This window comes from Phaseolus vulgaris, chromosome 3, assembly GCF_051622355.1.
Source record: "Phaseolus vulgaris cultivar YP4 chromosome 3, ASM5162235v1, whole genome shotgun sequence".
Classification (NCBI taxonomy): domain Eukaryota; kingdom Viridiplantae; phylum Streptophyta; class Magnoliopsida; order Fabales; family Fabaceae; genus Phaseolus; species Phaseolus vulgaris.
The window spans coordinates 51,301,805-51,317,667 of record NC_143500.1 but is presented as its reverse complement, the minus strand read 5'-3'; the positions used below and the strand labels follow the sequence as shown (position 1 = coordinate 51,317,667).

General features: G+C 31.8%; 1 protein-coding gene across 1 annotated transcript; it reads left to right on the top strand.

The window, feature by feature from the left end:
* The first annotated feature begins 9,004 nt into the window (after positions 1 to 9,004).
* BGAL3 (beta-galactosidase 3) lies at positions 9,005 to 14,821 on the top strand. The gene is made up of 19 exons (XM_068609535.2): positions 9,005 to 9,529; positions 9,625 to 9,720; positions 9,834 to 9,946; positions 10,210 to 10,276; positions 10,363 to 10,455; positions 10,555 to 10,698; positions 10,907 to 10,995; positions 11,077 to 11,182; positions 11,274 to 11,361; positions 11,660 to 11,778; positions 11,860 to 12,024; positions 12,183 to 12,361; positions 12,529 to 12,638; positions 12,720 to 12,829; positions 13,069 to 13,179; positions 13,257 to 13,370; positions 13,459 to 13,661; positions 13,775 to 14,111; positions 14,207 to 14,821. The coding sequence occupies exons 1-19, from the start codon at positions 9,365 to 9,367 to the stop codon at positions 14,339 to 14,341; spliced, it is 2,544 nt and encodes an 847-aa protein (XP_068465636.1). The 5' UTR covers positions 9,005 to 9,364; the 3' UTR covers positions 14,342 to 14,821.
* Positions 14,822 to 15,863: the final 1,042 nt, after the last annotated feature.

Sequence of the window (15,863 nt, the reverse complement as noted above, 5' to 3'; positions counted from 1 at the left end):
GACCCTACTAAGATTGATAATTAAATCATAGAGAAAAATAGAGAATAAAGGAATAAATGATCTTTAATGTAAAAATTAACTTACTCTATTTAAAAATTTGATTAAATAGAAATGTATCTTGACTCCTCAGTTACAACATGATGTGATCAAATTTTGAAATAAATGAGTTACGGAAGAGAAATTAAAGAAAGAAAAAAGAGGGGAACTTTAGAGAGAGAAAACAACGTGAGAAGAAGAAAAAAAGGAAGTGGGTGGGCTCTGTTTCTGGTTCTGTGATTTTGTTTTACGGGGGTTACAAATATCATTTTACGTTTTTTAATAGTATGGACTAGTATAATTGTGAATTTATATTTAATTTTTTAATCAATCCAGTGCCTAATGTGATAGAACTTTACAAACTCGAAAAAGTAAAGTGACAATTTTAAAAAAAAAAAACAATTTTAAAGATATATATATATATATATATTAAATTCATGTAAAAAAATAAATATAACAGTATAATGGAAAATATATTTTTATGTGATTTGTTTGTGTAGGGTGTAAGTTAGCAGTAGCAGTTTCCGGCACGGGAGCAATGATGAAGGGCACGTGCACCGACGGCATTAGTGGTGGAACCCACAAGGAAGGAGCACGCACCACCGCTCTCTTCCACATGGACCACCCAATCAGGCATGCCTCTTCGCAACTTCCTCTTAATTCTTCCATTAATACATGTATATGCTTCACTAAACATCTTTTTATCATTCATGTTTACTCATCTTTTTTATGTTTAAAGTATTTAATCTCTCCATCACTGAAATAATATTATGCGTAAATTATGCCTAACATCAAGATTATCAGTCATTAATTTTCTTCAGGAAAATGTCTTTCTTGTTCCTATTCAAGATTCCTATGCTCGTCTTCAACTGATTTTTCAGTCATTCAAATTTACGGTTTAACCACTCACTTATTAATTCATATTTAGATTACATTTGATACTCATAATGATTAGATCTTCTTAAACTTGAACGTATAGATCAAAGTAAAATATAAGTTATAATTCCAATATCTAAATTTGTCTATCAATTTAGCTTTACATGCTATCAAAGAACAATATTTCTAACAATTTTTTCCTTTCTTTCTTCTTCTTTTTTCTCTCTTTTGTTTATTCTCTAGCATGTTCCTTTCCTTCATTATTCTCTTTCAATTTCTTATTTTAGTTTATCATTTCTTTCAAAATTAGTTTCCACTATGCACAAGCTGATTTTGCCCTAAATCATTTTTGTTCTAATAATTTTGAATTTGAAGTAAGTGTTTTTTATTTAAAAATTTATATATTGTTATTGTCACTTTTATGATATTCTTTTGTACAAGATCTTGTGTTTGATAACTTTTTTTTTTATATATTGTGATGGTAATTGGTATATGAACATATAAAGTTGTGTATATTGAAATACTCTTATTTATATAAAAAAAATGTTAGTTAATACTGTAGCGTATTATATGCATGGAGATTCTAATTATACCTTATATTACAATATTAGAGAGATATAAAAATTTATGGGAATAAAGACAGTATTATTATAATGTTTGAAAGAGTGATGAAATGAATATAGAAAATGAAAATATAAAATATTAATACAAGTTTTAAATAATTACTCGTAATTTATTTCAAAATAAATAATCACTAGTGAGACATAATTTTTTATACAGTAGAAGTTTTTGAAAACATTTCTACATAAGAATTAGTAGAAAAGAAAAGATTCTCAACGTTAATATTTTATCTATAATATTAATTAGTTATATATTATGAATATCTGACACGACACTCGTATGATACTTGTAGAACACGTATCTATAAAGTATCCAATTCAATAAGTATTTATTAGATTTTTGACAATTATAGTGCGGTTCTAACACAATCTTAAAAAGAAAAAATACATTAATTTTTTAAAACCTCAAATTTATTATATAAATTTTTATTATAATTATAAAAATAAGAAACAAATCATTTTCAACTAGTCATGAAAAACATCTTTCTATTCTAAAAGATAATCTGAAACATACTTTTGCATATAAATATTTATTGTCAATTTATATAATTAATAATTATATAATATATAGATTTGTGTCCCGTATTCCATGTCCCATATTTTAGAGATTATACGTATATATCCATATCAGTATCCAGAGTCTATTTTATATATTTACATATAAGTAAAAATTTAAGAATTAAAAATTTAAGAATGCATTTGTCTTTTATCTATATTATAATGTAAATCATTCCATTTTTATTTTTTAAGTTCAAGATTATATCTGTTTCTTAAAAACGATATAATGCATGTTAATATAAAGATCTTGGAAACTCGCGTACGACAACCATAGTCGTAGTTCTTCGAATCACGACCCATACGTTCTTTCGGATATTGTCGTATCGTGAAATCACTTATTACATAAAACATTTGGATTCTTATAACCATTTTATTTTTTAATAATAAAAGAGTTAGTTTTCTAATAATTTGTTTTTTTAAGACGAAAGGAAATTTATTTCACATTTTTCAAAGAAATATGTACAATAACTGGTGTAGGACAACATTTACTCCGTAGAACCATGGCCCATACACGTTCTTATGATCTACATTTTTAATATAATAACAAAAATATATTTTATAATCTCTGTATATGTCTAGAAGGATTCAAATCAAATTATTTGCATCAATTATTAGATTATTTATATATAATAAATATTTATTACTTTTACATATTTTTAAATCATGTACTAGGTCAATCTGTATCCATACAAGAGAATTGTTGAAATTTTCGTCTTCCTCTTTCGGTCGGACAAGTTGTTGGGTGCTTGACTAAGGTCTTTTTCGTCTTCGTGCTTCTCCTTTGGCTCTCGGTCTTGAATGAACATCGAATGTGGTACCCGCAGAAGGCATTCCGACGCTCAAGTCAATAAAACGGATGATCGATATTAAGGTAGGTGTACAGTAATAAATGACGTTTCTCCTTGAAATGTATGCTATTTATATTATTTTAATGAGCTTACTTTATTGGGTCTGATTAGTGAAATGGATCTCACTTAGGGTTACATTACCTAATCCTTAATAATGGATTAGCTTCACTGACCTTGACTTGAGTGTTAAAGGGTGTATGTGGATCGGTTGGCCAGGCCGGCCTTGACGATTTCTACAACCTCGGCCAAGTTCCCGAGATCTCAGCTGGTTCCACATGTCTCGGTCAAATCGCCCATACGGGTACATAAATAATTTTATATGATAAAACTTTCTCAATATGATTTATGATATAACTTTTCAATCTAAAATTTAAAAAATTAAAATATTATAAGAGTTATTGCCATTTATAGTTGTGTAGTTTTATCTCCTCGTCGATGAAGATTAAATTAAACTAGTATAATTCATCCACTTAAATTTTAATGAAGTCTTCCTCTTAAGAACATTTTTTTCTATCTACAGTATTCAACCTCAAGAACTTATCTAAGAAACTGTTTGGTACAACTGATTCCAACATTATAAGACATTAACAAAAAACTATATAATTTATAAGAACCAAAATTAACCAGATGAAGGCTAAAAAAAAAATTATGATATTTACGGAAAACTAAAATACATATCAAACCTAATAATTATTATATAGATATAAATGTTGGAGATCCCACATCGACTAAAGATTAGAGCCTTTCATAGTATATAAGTGGGTGCAAACCTCAACCCTATGAACCGGTTTTATGAGGTTGAGTTAGGCTTAAAGTCCACTTTGTAATATGGTATCAGAGTCCTTTCAACCTATCGCTTCTTTTTCTTTCTTTACTATTTGGTTTTATTAATAAAATATTATAATAAAATAATTATTTATAGGGTTATGTAATGGTAATAATTAAGAGAAATTTTATGATTTCAAAGTATCATCTCTTTAAGTGAGTAAAAACGAATAGCTGTTATTGCAGAAGAATCTTAGAAATATATAGAGTTTTAGTGTTAAAACCAAAAATGAAGACACAATAATTTTAACTTCCAAAACCTTCATTAACAAAAATAGGAGAAGTACATTTTAACATTACTTTGAATTTCGATAATTTGACACTAACTAAATCATTCTCCAAGTGATCTTCTTTTTTCTGTTATTATCAGTGCTTGCAATATTTGGGGTAAAATAAGCAATGTTTTATGTTGGAAAGGATTTGGATAAAAACCGACAGCAGTTACTTGTTAAAATTGCCTACGACAAAGAGTGTTGATGCATGACAAAAGAAAAATGGACATCATCATCACCAATGTTCAGATATGTGAAGGCATAGGAATGAGAATGAAGCCTGCACACTGCAAAATGGGAATCATAAAGCCATAAACAGAGATTTCTTTTTGTTCATATAAATACTTTGGTACAAAAATGTTAACTTATGAATTGAATGTCCATTTAAATTTTTTTGTTTCACATTTTATAAAGAAAAATGTTTTATTAACACTTTGTCACTAACACAGACTTGACATCGCTTGCGTGACATTAATTGACGAGTAACATTTGGTCAAGATGTGACACTGACTCTATATTATAATATATGATTCGTAGCACACACAAAAATGGTTACCCGTGTGTCTGTAAGTGATTACTTACGTGACGCACACAAAACTGGTTACCCGTGTGAGTAAATGGTTACTTATGTGACGTTTATGGTCACCCATTCTTCATGAAAAAAAATTCAATTTTTTTTAATAAGAACCATATATTACACTACTAGAACTACCCAGCCACAGGTTCCTCCACATATACTGGCTCACGCAAAACTGGTTACCCGTGTATCTGTAAGTGGTTATCTATGTGACATTTATGGTCACCCACTCTTCATGAAAAAAAAACATTTTTTTTTAATAAAAACCATATATTACATCGGTTAGATAGTTTAACCGATGTAATAACCCTACCATAATTGGTTACCCAGCCACAGGTTCTGGCACACACAAAATTGGTTACCCGTGTGTCTGTAAGTGGTTACCTATGTGACGTTTATGACTCACCAACTCTTTATAAAAAAAAATCATTTTTTTTAATATGGGCCATATATTATATCGGCTATATCACTTAACCGATGTAATATGAGTCATTTTGAGTAAAAAAAAATATATATTACATCGGTCGTTTCTAAGAACCAATGTAATATATATTTTTTACCCTATTTTGAAGCTTGTGCTGCTCATTTACGCGCAATCTCACTCTGTCACGTCTATCGCGTCAAATGTGTGTCGAGGAGGTTAATTATAGAGAATCTTTTATAAAAGAAGTGAAGGATGAAAATAGGTAGTGAGGTAGTTGTGTTTAGTTGACCGTGATAGAGTGTATCGTACATGTGGGGGAGATGTAAGAACTTTTGCTTACTTCTCAATTTTGAAAACATATGCACTTCTTCGAGCATTAATGGAAAAAAATGTATCCTACTACTTCTAATACCTTACTACTAAATTCACTTCCTTTGATAGTTACATCTAAGTAGATCGTGAGTAGATATCTATTCAACTTTCTTGTATAGCAAAATGCTAATATTATTTAATATTTAACTAAGTATATCATTTAGTATATAATGTGGTAAACCGAAATATTGGGAGATTTTGAAATTTGAATTATCTTACATTCATTCATTAAACAAGTTGAGAGGTTTCATTAAGAGGTTGTAAGGTTCACATTGATTTATCATTTGAACGAATAATTTATGTAATATTAACAAGTATAAATAGATCAAAAAGATATTTGAAAATATTTAAATTAACAAAATAGAGTAAAACTTTAAAAATAAAATGTAATCTAATTTAATATTTGAATTATTACATTCGTTAACATATTGAAAGGCGAGAAGGTTAACATCAATTTTTTTTGTCTTAACGGTTCCTTAACGTAATATTAACAAGTATAAATAAATCAAAAAGATATTTAGAAATATTTATTATAAGTGAATCAAATAGAGTCAAAGTTCAAAAATAAAATCTAATCTAAATATGTTTAATTAGTTATTTTATTTTATCTGTAAATTAAGACATGAAGAAGAAAAGTCGACTTGCACCAAAACAAAAGTAAGGTGTTGGATTCAATAGGTCCATTATTTATTAGTGTAATAAATTAGTTAAAATTAATCAATGACATTTAAAATAAATATGAACTTAAGTTTCAGATAACTTTTGCAGATATATTGATTAATTGTTCATTTTGAAATATAATTATCAACTAGCGACTTGATAGTGGGTGATCTGATAAGTTTACCAAACATTCGTTAGAATAGATTTTAAATGGTTCTGATATCATATTAAAAGGTGAATTTTAATTATAACTCAATATTATAAAACCGGTTTATAAAATGAGATTTACATTCATTTTATATCAATCTAATATCTAATCGACGGGAAATCTACAATCTGTCTTAAATGTTTGGTGAAATTATAGATGAAAAACATTTGACCAATTAAATTTAAAAGCGACGAGAATCATGGGAAAAAGTTTGGTTGAAGGGCAGAGATGAGGTGGGTGATGAAGAAGAAGATGGAGTGTGAAAGACTAAACCTGATTAAAGCGCCCACTTCATTTGGGATCCAAATTGTAATCTTCTTCCGTTGTTCCCGGCGTTGAAGACTGCAGAAAGTTGAAATTAAAAGACAAAAAAAAAATGTACTAAGTAGAATTGAGAAGACCATTAATGGAGCGGAACTAACTTGGTGGTTTCCTCGAGACAAACAAACACGGTCCCAAGTGGGGCTTCTTCAAGGATACTGTGACCAACCAAGCAACCACAGTAAGCTTCCAAATTCGGTTACTTTCTGCTTTGCTTTAACATTCTACGTACCTTTTCGTGGCAGTAGAAATTTCGTCAAACAAATATTTCAACGTATTTACCAAAATTATTAATCAAATTATATGTAATTATTCAGTGACTTTCAACGCTTTTTTTTTAGTTTTGCCTTTTCACTGTTTTTGTAAAAGTGAAGATTCCTGTATCACTACTCAAGAACATACCTAGAAGAATAAAATCACAATAACATACACCATCACTGCACTGAATTCATTGTGAACATGTATCACACAAACTTTTAATTTATTCTCACTAACTCATATTAATTATAAATTATTTATTAATAATAAAATTTACTTTAAATACTAATAATATTTTTAATTTTTAAAATAGTATTTAATTTAATTAATAATAACTAATTATTATTTTCTTTATCATAAACTTTTATTTAATAATTTTTTTAGTAATAATTTATTTTATATTTAAAATTATCTTATACATAGACAAGTAGTAGTGGCCAACTGAAAACAATAAAAGTACACAAGATGAGAGAAGAAATCTCCCATATTAATAATTTTTGCTTTGTTACTATTATGGGTGTAAGTAAACTATAAAGAGAAAAAAAGGGGGACAAGAGTTTGGTACTTAAAGCACAATAAAGTTAGGTTTGATTGTGTTGGGGGTTCTTTACACTAGTTCATCCCTCTTTATTTAATATTTTGTTTTAATGCAAATTTCCCATAAATATGAATTTTATAATGTAATGAGCAAGGTATGTTCCAATTGAATTTTGTACCAACTCAAAGACACACATTCTTATTGGCCTAATGCATTTAAGATTTCTCTTTACTATGTTATGCACTTCATCAAGTCGTCTCTGTATCCCCAAATATAAATGTTAATATTTGACGTATCATTCATAAAGGGCTTTTTTATTTTTTATATCAATTCTTCCCATTTTATTAAATTACAATAACTACCTATAATAAAAAAGTTACTATCTACAAAATAAATAAAAATTACATACAATAAAATTATCAATATTTATTTTTATGATTTTTTTTATAAGTTAATAATATATTTTATTTTAATAACTATCTATGCCCATTATATAAAAAATTACACCATTTGATAACTTCATTTGTTGTCATTTTTTAATTAGATAATTTTACTCTCTAATAAAAAAATAATTTATCTTTTATTTAGTAAAATAATGTTTCTTTATATCAAAATAACTAAATAACTTCTTTTTTTAAATAACGACTACATAATTTTTTAAAACTAATTTAAAAAAATTATATATATATATATATATTTATTGTATTATTTTTAATTAATTACTCATAAAAATAATAAAAGCATATATCTTATCTTTATTTATAATAATTTTATTGCGTGGTTTAAAAGATAAATATTAGATTAAATAAAATGAAAATGTGATTGTGGTGGGTAAAACAAATAATCTGTTATATATATATTGTAAATATAATAAATTAAAATAAAATTAAATACTAAATTTAATTCATTAAAATAAAACAATGATAATAAAAATGCAAATATATACACAAAACTTGTATTCCAGTAGTTATAATAAATAATGAGCTCGCCATTTGTGATCCTCTCGTGCAATACTTTAATCAAATAAAAATATATATAGCAAAGAGTGTAAAAACTTGTTAGTTGCATTGGTGATATAAATATTATAAGATGGACTTTAAATCTAATATTTAGTTTAATGTGAAATCTTTCACCCGAAAGAGATAGTCTGATATCATATTATAAATTAAACTTCAAATTTAATTCAATTCCATAAAATCTACTTATAAGGTTAAAGTTTAAAGTTTGCACCCACTTATATATAATAAAATATTTTAATATATTTCATCTCTAATTGATGTTGGATTTCTTAGTAAATATTTAGTAGAAGTTAAACATGTCTAATTTAATCATCACATATAAAATTTAATAATGAAATTTGGTCTTTCAGCAGAAATAGTAAAACACTGATTTCAAATAAATAAAGATCTAAAAGAGACTAGAAAACATTTGATACTTTTTACAGTACATACAATTAAACACTTATTTTGAATAGTTAATCCAACTTCATGTGTTCTTTACCTAATATTACTAATTTTTATATAAAACAACTTTGAATACATTAATTATGATATATCTTTTCAAATAAGAAAAACCATAATCTGACATGTTTAAAGAAAGTTCATTAATGAATTGGTGAAACTAACTAGGTTGCAAAATGTAAAATTGTAGTGGTGCAAGAGAACTCCAGAAACGGTTTCCACCGTTTACTGGTTTACTGATACTCTCTTTGTTTGTCTCTTACAGTTACTTTGTGTGATGTATGAGTGTACTTTGTGGTGTGGCAGTATGACACTTGACAACAGTTATAAATAATTTGCTATCCTCTCCCAGCTGCAACCGAACAACACCACACTGCTTGCTATTAAGGAATGGACCCTCTTCCTACTCTTACTCTCACCATTCCACCGTCACCCCACTCTTAGAACAATTATTTCATCACCATTTTCACCATTTTCACTTTCTCTCTTCCTGCACACCACACTGCCTAACATGGAAACCACCTCGTTTTCCATCCTACTGTTGTTTTTCCTCTTGGCTTCTTTGTCTTTGAGTTCTCATGCTGCTGTCACCTACGACAGAAAGGCCATTCTCATCAATGGCCAAAGGAGAATCCTCTTCTCCGGCTCCATACATTACCCCAGAAGCACCCCTGACGTAAGCCGCAAAAAAGAACATCATTGGACTTTACCAGCTTTCTTTAGTTTCCTGTCGGATTTTTCTAATTTTGTTGTGAAATGGTGTCGGCGCAGATGTGGGAAGATCTGATTTTTAAGGCCAAAGAGGGAGGGCTTGATGTGGTTGAAACCTACGTCTTCTGGAATGTTCATGAGCCTTCTCCGGGCAATGTGATTCTTCACTCTCTGTTTTCTTTTTTTTGGTTTTGGTGTGTTTTCATTTTTCGGCCTCTAATTTGAGCTTTTGGTCGATTGTTCTTGCTTCTTCATGGAACTCAATTCAGTACAATTTCGAAGGGAGGTATGATCTGGTGAGATTCGTGAAGACTATACAAAAAGCAGGGCTTTACGCTCATCTCCGCATTGGACCTTATGTCTGTGCAGAATGGAATTTCGGGTAACTTCTCTTTTTCTAACATGGCAATGGAATTCCCTTGTCGTCGGGTTTTAAATTGTGGTTGCAGACACAGTTTCATTGCACTTGTGGTCAATGCGGCCACAGTTCTGGTCCTAGAGACTCTATAAACCTTGTGTTGCTGTGGAAATAGCACTCGCAGACTGTGCTTTTAAAGCTTGTTTGTCATTTTTCTTTTAGACACACTCTTCTCATTGCTTAGCATCTTAAGTTTTTTATCTTATATTGTTTTGTTTTGTGTGCAGAGGATTTCCTGTTTGGCTTAAGTATGTTCCGGGGATAAGCTTTAGAACAGACAATGAACCTTTCAAGGTATGACTTTTTTTTCCAAAAATATTTTATGATAAGACTTCTGGGTGCTTTGACTTTTTACTGATGATTCATGAACTGTGTTGAAGAGGGCGATGCAAGGATTCACTGAGAAGATTGTGGGGATGATGAAGAGTGAACAACTATTTGAGTCTCAGGGTGGCCCCATTATACTCTCTCAGGTGAACATCTGGGCCTTTCATTTCAAAGCACCAGTGGCTATGAACTTTTCACTCTAGATCTAGTTTGAACAGTGAAACATTTACTGTGTGCTGTTTTAGATTGAGAATGAGTACGGGGCACAGAGTAAGTTGCAAGGGGCTGCTGGTCAAAACTATGTGAATTGGGCTGCCAAAATGGCTGTGGAGATGGGAACTGGAGTGCCTTGGGTGATGTGCAAGGAAGATGATGCGCCAGATCCAGTGGTAAGCAGTCTTACTCTTCCTCTTGAAAACTGTATATAAAATGCAATCCATTAACATGCCAAGGTGTTCTTTTTGGTTATTCTATGATTATTTTAACTTTCAGAGACTTGTAACCTTAAAAATTTGGAAAATTAAATGCAGCACTCAGACAATTGCGTTTACTTCATTTATTTTAATAAATTAATCTGTTTCGTCTGTGGGGTAACAGATAAACACGTGTAATGGCTTCTATTGTGATAAGTTTACTCCAAACAGACCTTATAAGCCTCTGATTTGGACAGAGGCATGGAGTGGCTGGTAAGCTTTTTTATACTGTGACATTAAAAGTTAGAAATGGAGAAATAAAATATGTGGCATAACTTTCTGTTAAATGTGAAGGTTTACAGAATTTGGAGGTCCAATCCACCAAAGGCCTGTCCAGGATTTGGCATTTGCAGCTGCTCGATTCATAATAAGAGGAGGGTCCTTTGTAAACTACTACATGGTTAGTTTAGTTGGCTTAAGCTGATTCATAAATTGATTATGATGACACCTACCCTGGTAACTAGCCTAGGTTGTCTTGCATTTACCTGTAGTATCATGGAGGAACCAATTTTGGAAGAACAGCTGGAGGTCCTTTCATCGCTACCAGCTATGACTATGATGCTCCACTGGATGAATATGGTGAGAGCTGAATATTCTATGCCTTCTATGTCATTTATAGTGCTTATTGACCCCTTAACAACTAAACCAAAATTCTTCAAGAATTCTGGCAGATAGTAATATGCAAATTAGGTAACTATAAGTCACTACCGTTCTTTTTCTTAGTAACCTCATATGCATGAATTTTTGTCAAATTTTATGTCTAAAAACTTATTAGTCTTCACTACTTTGAAAGCCACAAATATTTTCCTCCAGTAACAGTACCCCAGAACCTTTTTTTTCCCTCTTAACTGACTATTTCTGCAATAAAACATTGAAGGTTTGATTAGGCAACCGAAATATGGTCATCTAAAGGAGCTTCACAGGGCTATCAAGATGTGTGAGCGAGCTTTGGTTTCGACTGATGCCATTGTTACTTCATTAGGGGAATCCCAGCAGGTTTGACTGAAGTCAATGTTATTTTGTTTTTCACGTGTAAAGCTTTGTTTACTGATCCTAGCTAACATGCTCCTTTTTCAGGCACATGTATACACTACGGAATCTGGAGAGTGTGCTGCTTTTCTCTCAAACTATGATTCAAAATCCTCTGTTAGAGTGATGTTCAATAATATGCACTATAACTTACCTCCTTGGTCCGTCAGCATCCTCCCAGATTGTAGAAATGTTGTCTTCAATACTGCAAAAGTATGTAACAAAAGTTTGGCATATTTGGTATCCTGTATTGTATTTAGCTATTCTATCCATACTTCTGACAACAACTTTTTCACCTTCAACGTGCCCATTCGACATGATTTAATGACTGAAATTATTAAAACCGATGAACTCCTGCTCCTTTTGTTTAGGTTGGAGTGCAAACATCTCAGATGCAAATGTTGCCGACAAATACTCAAATGTTCTCATGGGAAAGTTTTGATGAAGATATTTATTCTGTAGAAGACAGCTCGGCAATCACTGCTCCAGGTCTCCTGGAACAGATAAATGTAACAAAGGATGAAAGTGATTATCTTTGGTATATAACTAGGTAAAGCCTGACTTTTAGCCATTCCAAATATGCTCCTTGCATAACTTTTTCACAATACTTCACTTTTCAGATTCTTTAAGTTTATCCCTTGTTCCTAAGTGAAGAGGTCTAGAAACCATATTGAATGTACTTAATATGTAATTCATTTTATGTCTATGTTTCCGCAGCGTTGATATAGGTTCATCCGAATCCTTTCTACATGGTGGTGAACTACCCACTCTCCTTGTGCAGTCTACAGGCCATGCTGTACATGTTTTCATCAATGGTCAACTTTCTGGTATGTAAATTTTCTTGCTTTTCCATTAGACACTATTTTAGCTTATTGGTATAAGTAAACATGACACGTGTTTCAACCCAGGTTCTGCCTTTGGAACGAGGGAATATAGAAGATTCAAATACACTGATAAGGTAAACCTTCGTGCTGGAACAAACAGAATAGCTCTGCTCAGTGTTGCCATTGGACTTCCCGTAAGTCTTTTTCCTCTTTTACTTTCCAAATCCTACTGTCAGTAAAATGTTTAGTTTCCATAAATAGCTGTTTTTGGTTTGTGCTCAAATTCATTCACCACTTTCATCTTTCTATGATTACGAAAGCCTAACTGTCAGCTAATTTTGGCAAGAAATAACAATATCAATAATGGCTCAATTTTTTCCTCCTAATAACTAATATTATTGACCAAATGTTTTTCTGTATTTTGTTGTCAAAGAATGTAGGAGAACATTTTGAGTCATGGAACACAGGAATCCTAGGTCCAGTTGCACTCCATGGACTTGACCAGGGAAAATGGGACCTTTCAGGGCAGAAATGGACTTATCAGGTTGCATACCCTTACTTTAGAAACTTAAGTTGGTTTATTTTCCTTGTAGAAAATTTCACTAACATGCTTTTAACCAGGTTGGGTTGAAAGGAGAGGCCATGGATCTTGCTTCTCCAAATGGTATCTCTAATGTTGCGTGGATGCAGTCAGCAATAGTTGTACAAAAGAACCAGCCATTGACATGGCACAGGGTATAAAATAAAAAACAAAATGTGCTAAGTTTGACTGAAAATGTATCATTAGCTTCAAAACGATAAACTTAATCTGTGAACTGTGCAGACTTCTTTTGATGCTCCCGAAGGAGACGAACCATTGGCATTGGACATGGAGGGAATGGGTAAAGGTCAGATATGGATTAATGGCCAGAGCATTGGAAGATACTGGACTGCTTTTGCTACTGGTAATTGCAATGACTGTAATTACGCCGGTTCATTTAGACCTCCAAAGTGCCAACTTGGTTGTGGCCAACCAACCCAGCGATGGTGAGTATTACTAACAATCACATTGTGGCTTCTGCGACGTTATTATATTGGTGAACACAGTCTGAGGCAGTGCAAATCTTATATTACATTTCATTTCATGCAAAATGTTTCAGGTACCACGTCCCTCGATCTTGGTTGAAGCCAACACAAAATCTTTTGGTTATTTTCGAGGAACTCGGGGGAGACCCTTCAAAAATCTCGCTAGTGAAGAGATCAGTGAGCAGTGTCTGTGCTGATGTGTCTGAGTTCCACCCAAATATTAAGAATTGGCACATCGAGAGCTATGGTAAGTCAGAAGAGTTCCGTCCACCCAAGGTTCACTTGCACTGCAGCCCTGGCCAGACCATCTCTTCCATTAAATTTGCCAGCTTTGGAACTCCTTTGGGTACATGTGGGAACTACGTACAAGGAGCTTGCCATTCTCCAGCATCCTATGCCACATTGGAGAAGGTGATCTATCATATCTCCATAATACATTAACTTCTCATAAATTCTTCCTGGGAAATATACTTAATTCCTCCTCTCTTTCTGTTTCATCGTTTCAGAGATGTGTAGGAAAATCAAGATGCACAATCACTGTGTCAAACAGCAACTTCGGCCAAGACCCATGTCCAAACGTGTTGAAGCGGTTATCAGTTGAAGCTGTTTGCGCTCCAAGTGCTACAAATTGGAGGGGTTGATATGATAAGGAAGCAGCACCCTTTTACGTCTAGTGTGCAGTGACTTAAAGGGATGAACAATAAAAGGAGTATAGGTGAAGTTGAAGGTAGTTGTGTAGCTGAAGAGTAGGCTTAGTGGCATAGTGTGGAAGTAGCTCTGTAACGAAGTATGGGTTGTGCCAAGGCACGTCGTTTATAATTTGATTTGGTGGGGTTAAGGGGGCTTGTGTAAATTTTTCATAGTTAGATAGGTGAATGTGAAACCAATGGTCTGAAATTTGGACCCTTGTGTGTGAATTTAGAGTGTACCAGTTCCCGACCTTTTTAACCGGATACGGGCATTGGGAATCGAGGCATTTATGTTGGTGCGATTTGTGTTTCTTTTTTGTAACTGTATTAAATTAATGAGGTGAGACATACCACAAACCAGGTTTAAGGTGGGAGTGGGTCCTACTGTAACCATTGTCTGATCAGATTTATAGAAGTTCAGTATTTTGTTTACTTTGCCTCTCAAGTAGCTACTGTAAGGTACTCTTTATTTTCTACTCTGTTTTCATTTTAGTTGCTACAGTATATGATAGTGCAAACTATAATGTGACATGAAGCACGTTTAGTTTCTATATGTTGTTATCAAAATTATTTGGTATAGGTTTTGTTGGGACACTAGTATGAACATTTCGGATTACTCAACGCACTTTAGTAACAACATATTTAAAGGCCTGATATTAGAGTTGTGAATTTGATACATGATAATGAGTAATGAAACAATCCTAAAGTATACTAAATGAATATTAAATGACATGAGTAATGAAACAGTCCTAAAGTATACAAAATGTATATTAAATGAGTGGATTGAATAAGTTTTAACCCCAAAGTCCCAAACATAAAGTGGTGAGGATCATGACTAAAGTGGATTTTACTTATTATAACTTTTAAATATTTTTTATAATTTTATGAGTTATAAAAATATTTTAAATTATAAATTGATTTTTAATATTTTATATTGATTATAAATTATTTTTTAATTAATTTTATTATTATAACTTAATTGGAAGGTTAGGGTCCAATCCAACTTGTTTAACTAGGCTAATCTAACATAACTTTGACTCAACCCAATTTGATATTGTTTGATATAATCTGACATTTGTTGACCTTATCTGAGTTTGACCTAACATGGTTTGATGTGAACTTGCTCGACTTAATCCGAAGTGAGTCTAGCTTAACTCAACTTGACATAGTCTAACTCGACTTTGTTCAACATAGTCCGACTTTATTCTGCTTGACATGAACCTGTCATAACTCAACTTAATATGAGTCTAACTCAACTTGACCAAATGTTGGTCTGACTCGACTAGGTTCGATGAGCACTTTAATTAACACAACGCAATTTAAGGTGTGCTCAACTTGATTAGGTCCGAGGTGAACCCAACTCGACTCGTCCACGATGGACCTAAAATAATTTAGTCTGAGGTGAGACTAACCTCTTGCAATTAAGAAACACAAGTACTTGCATTTCTTAACCACTTTTAAGTAGAACAATATT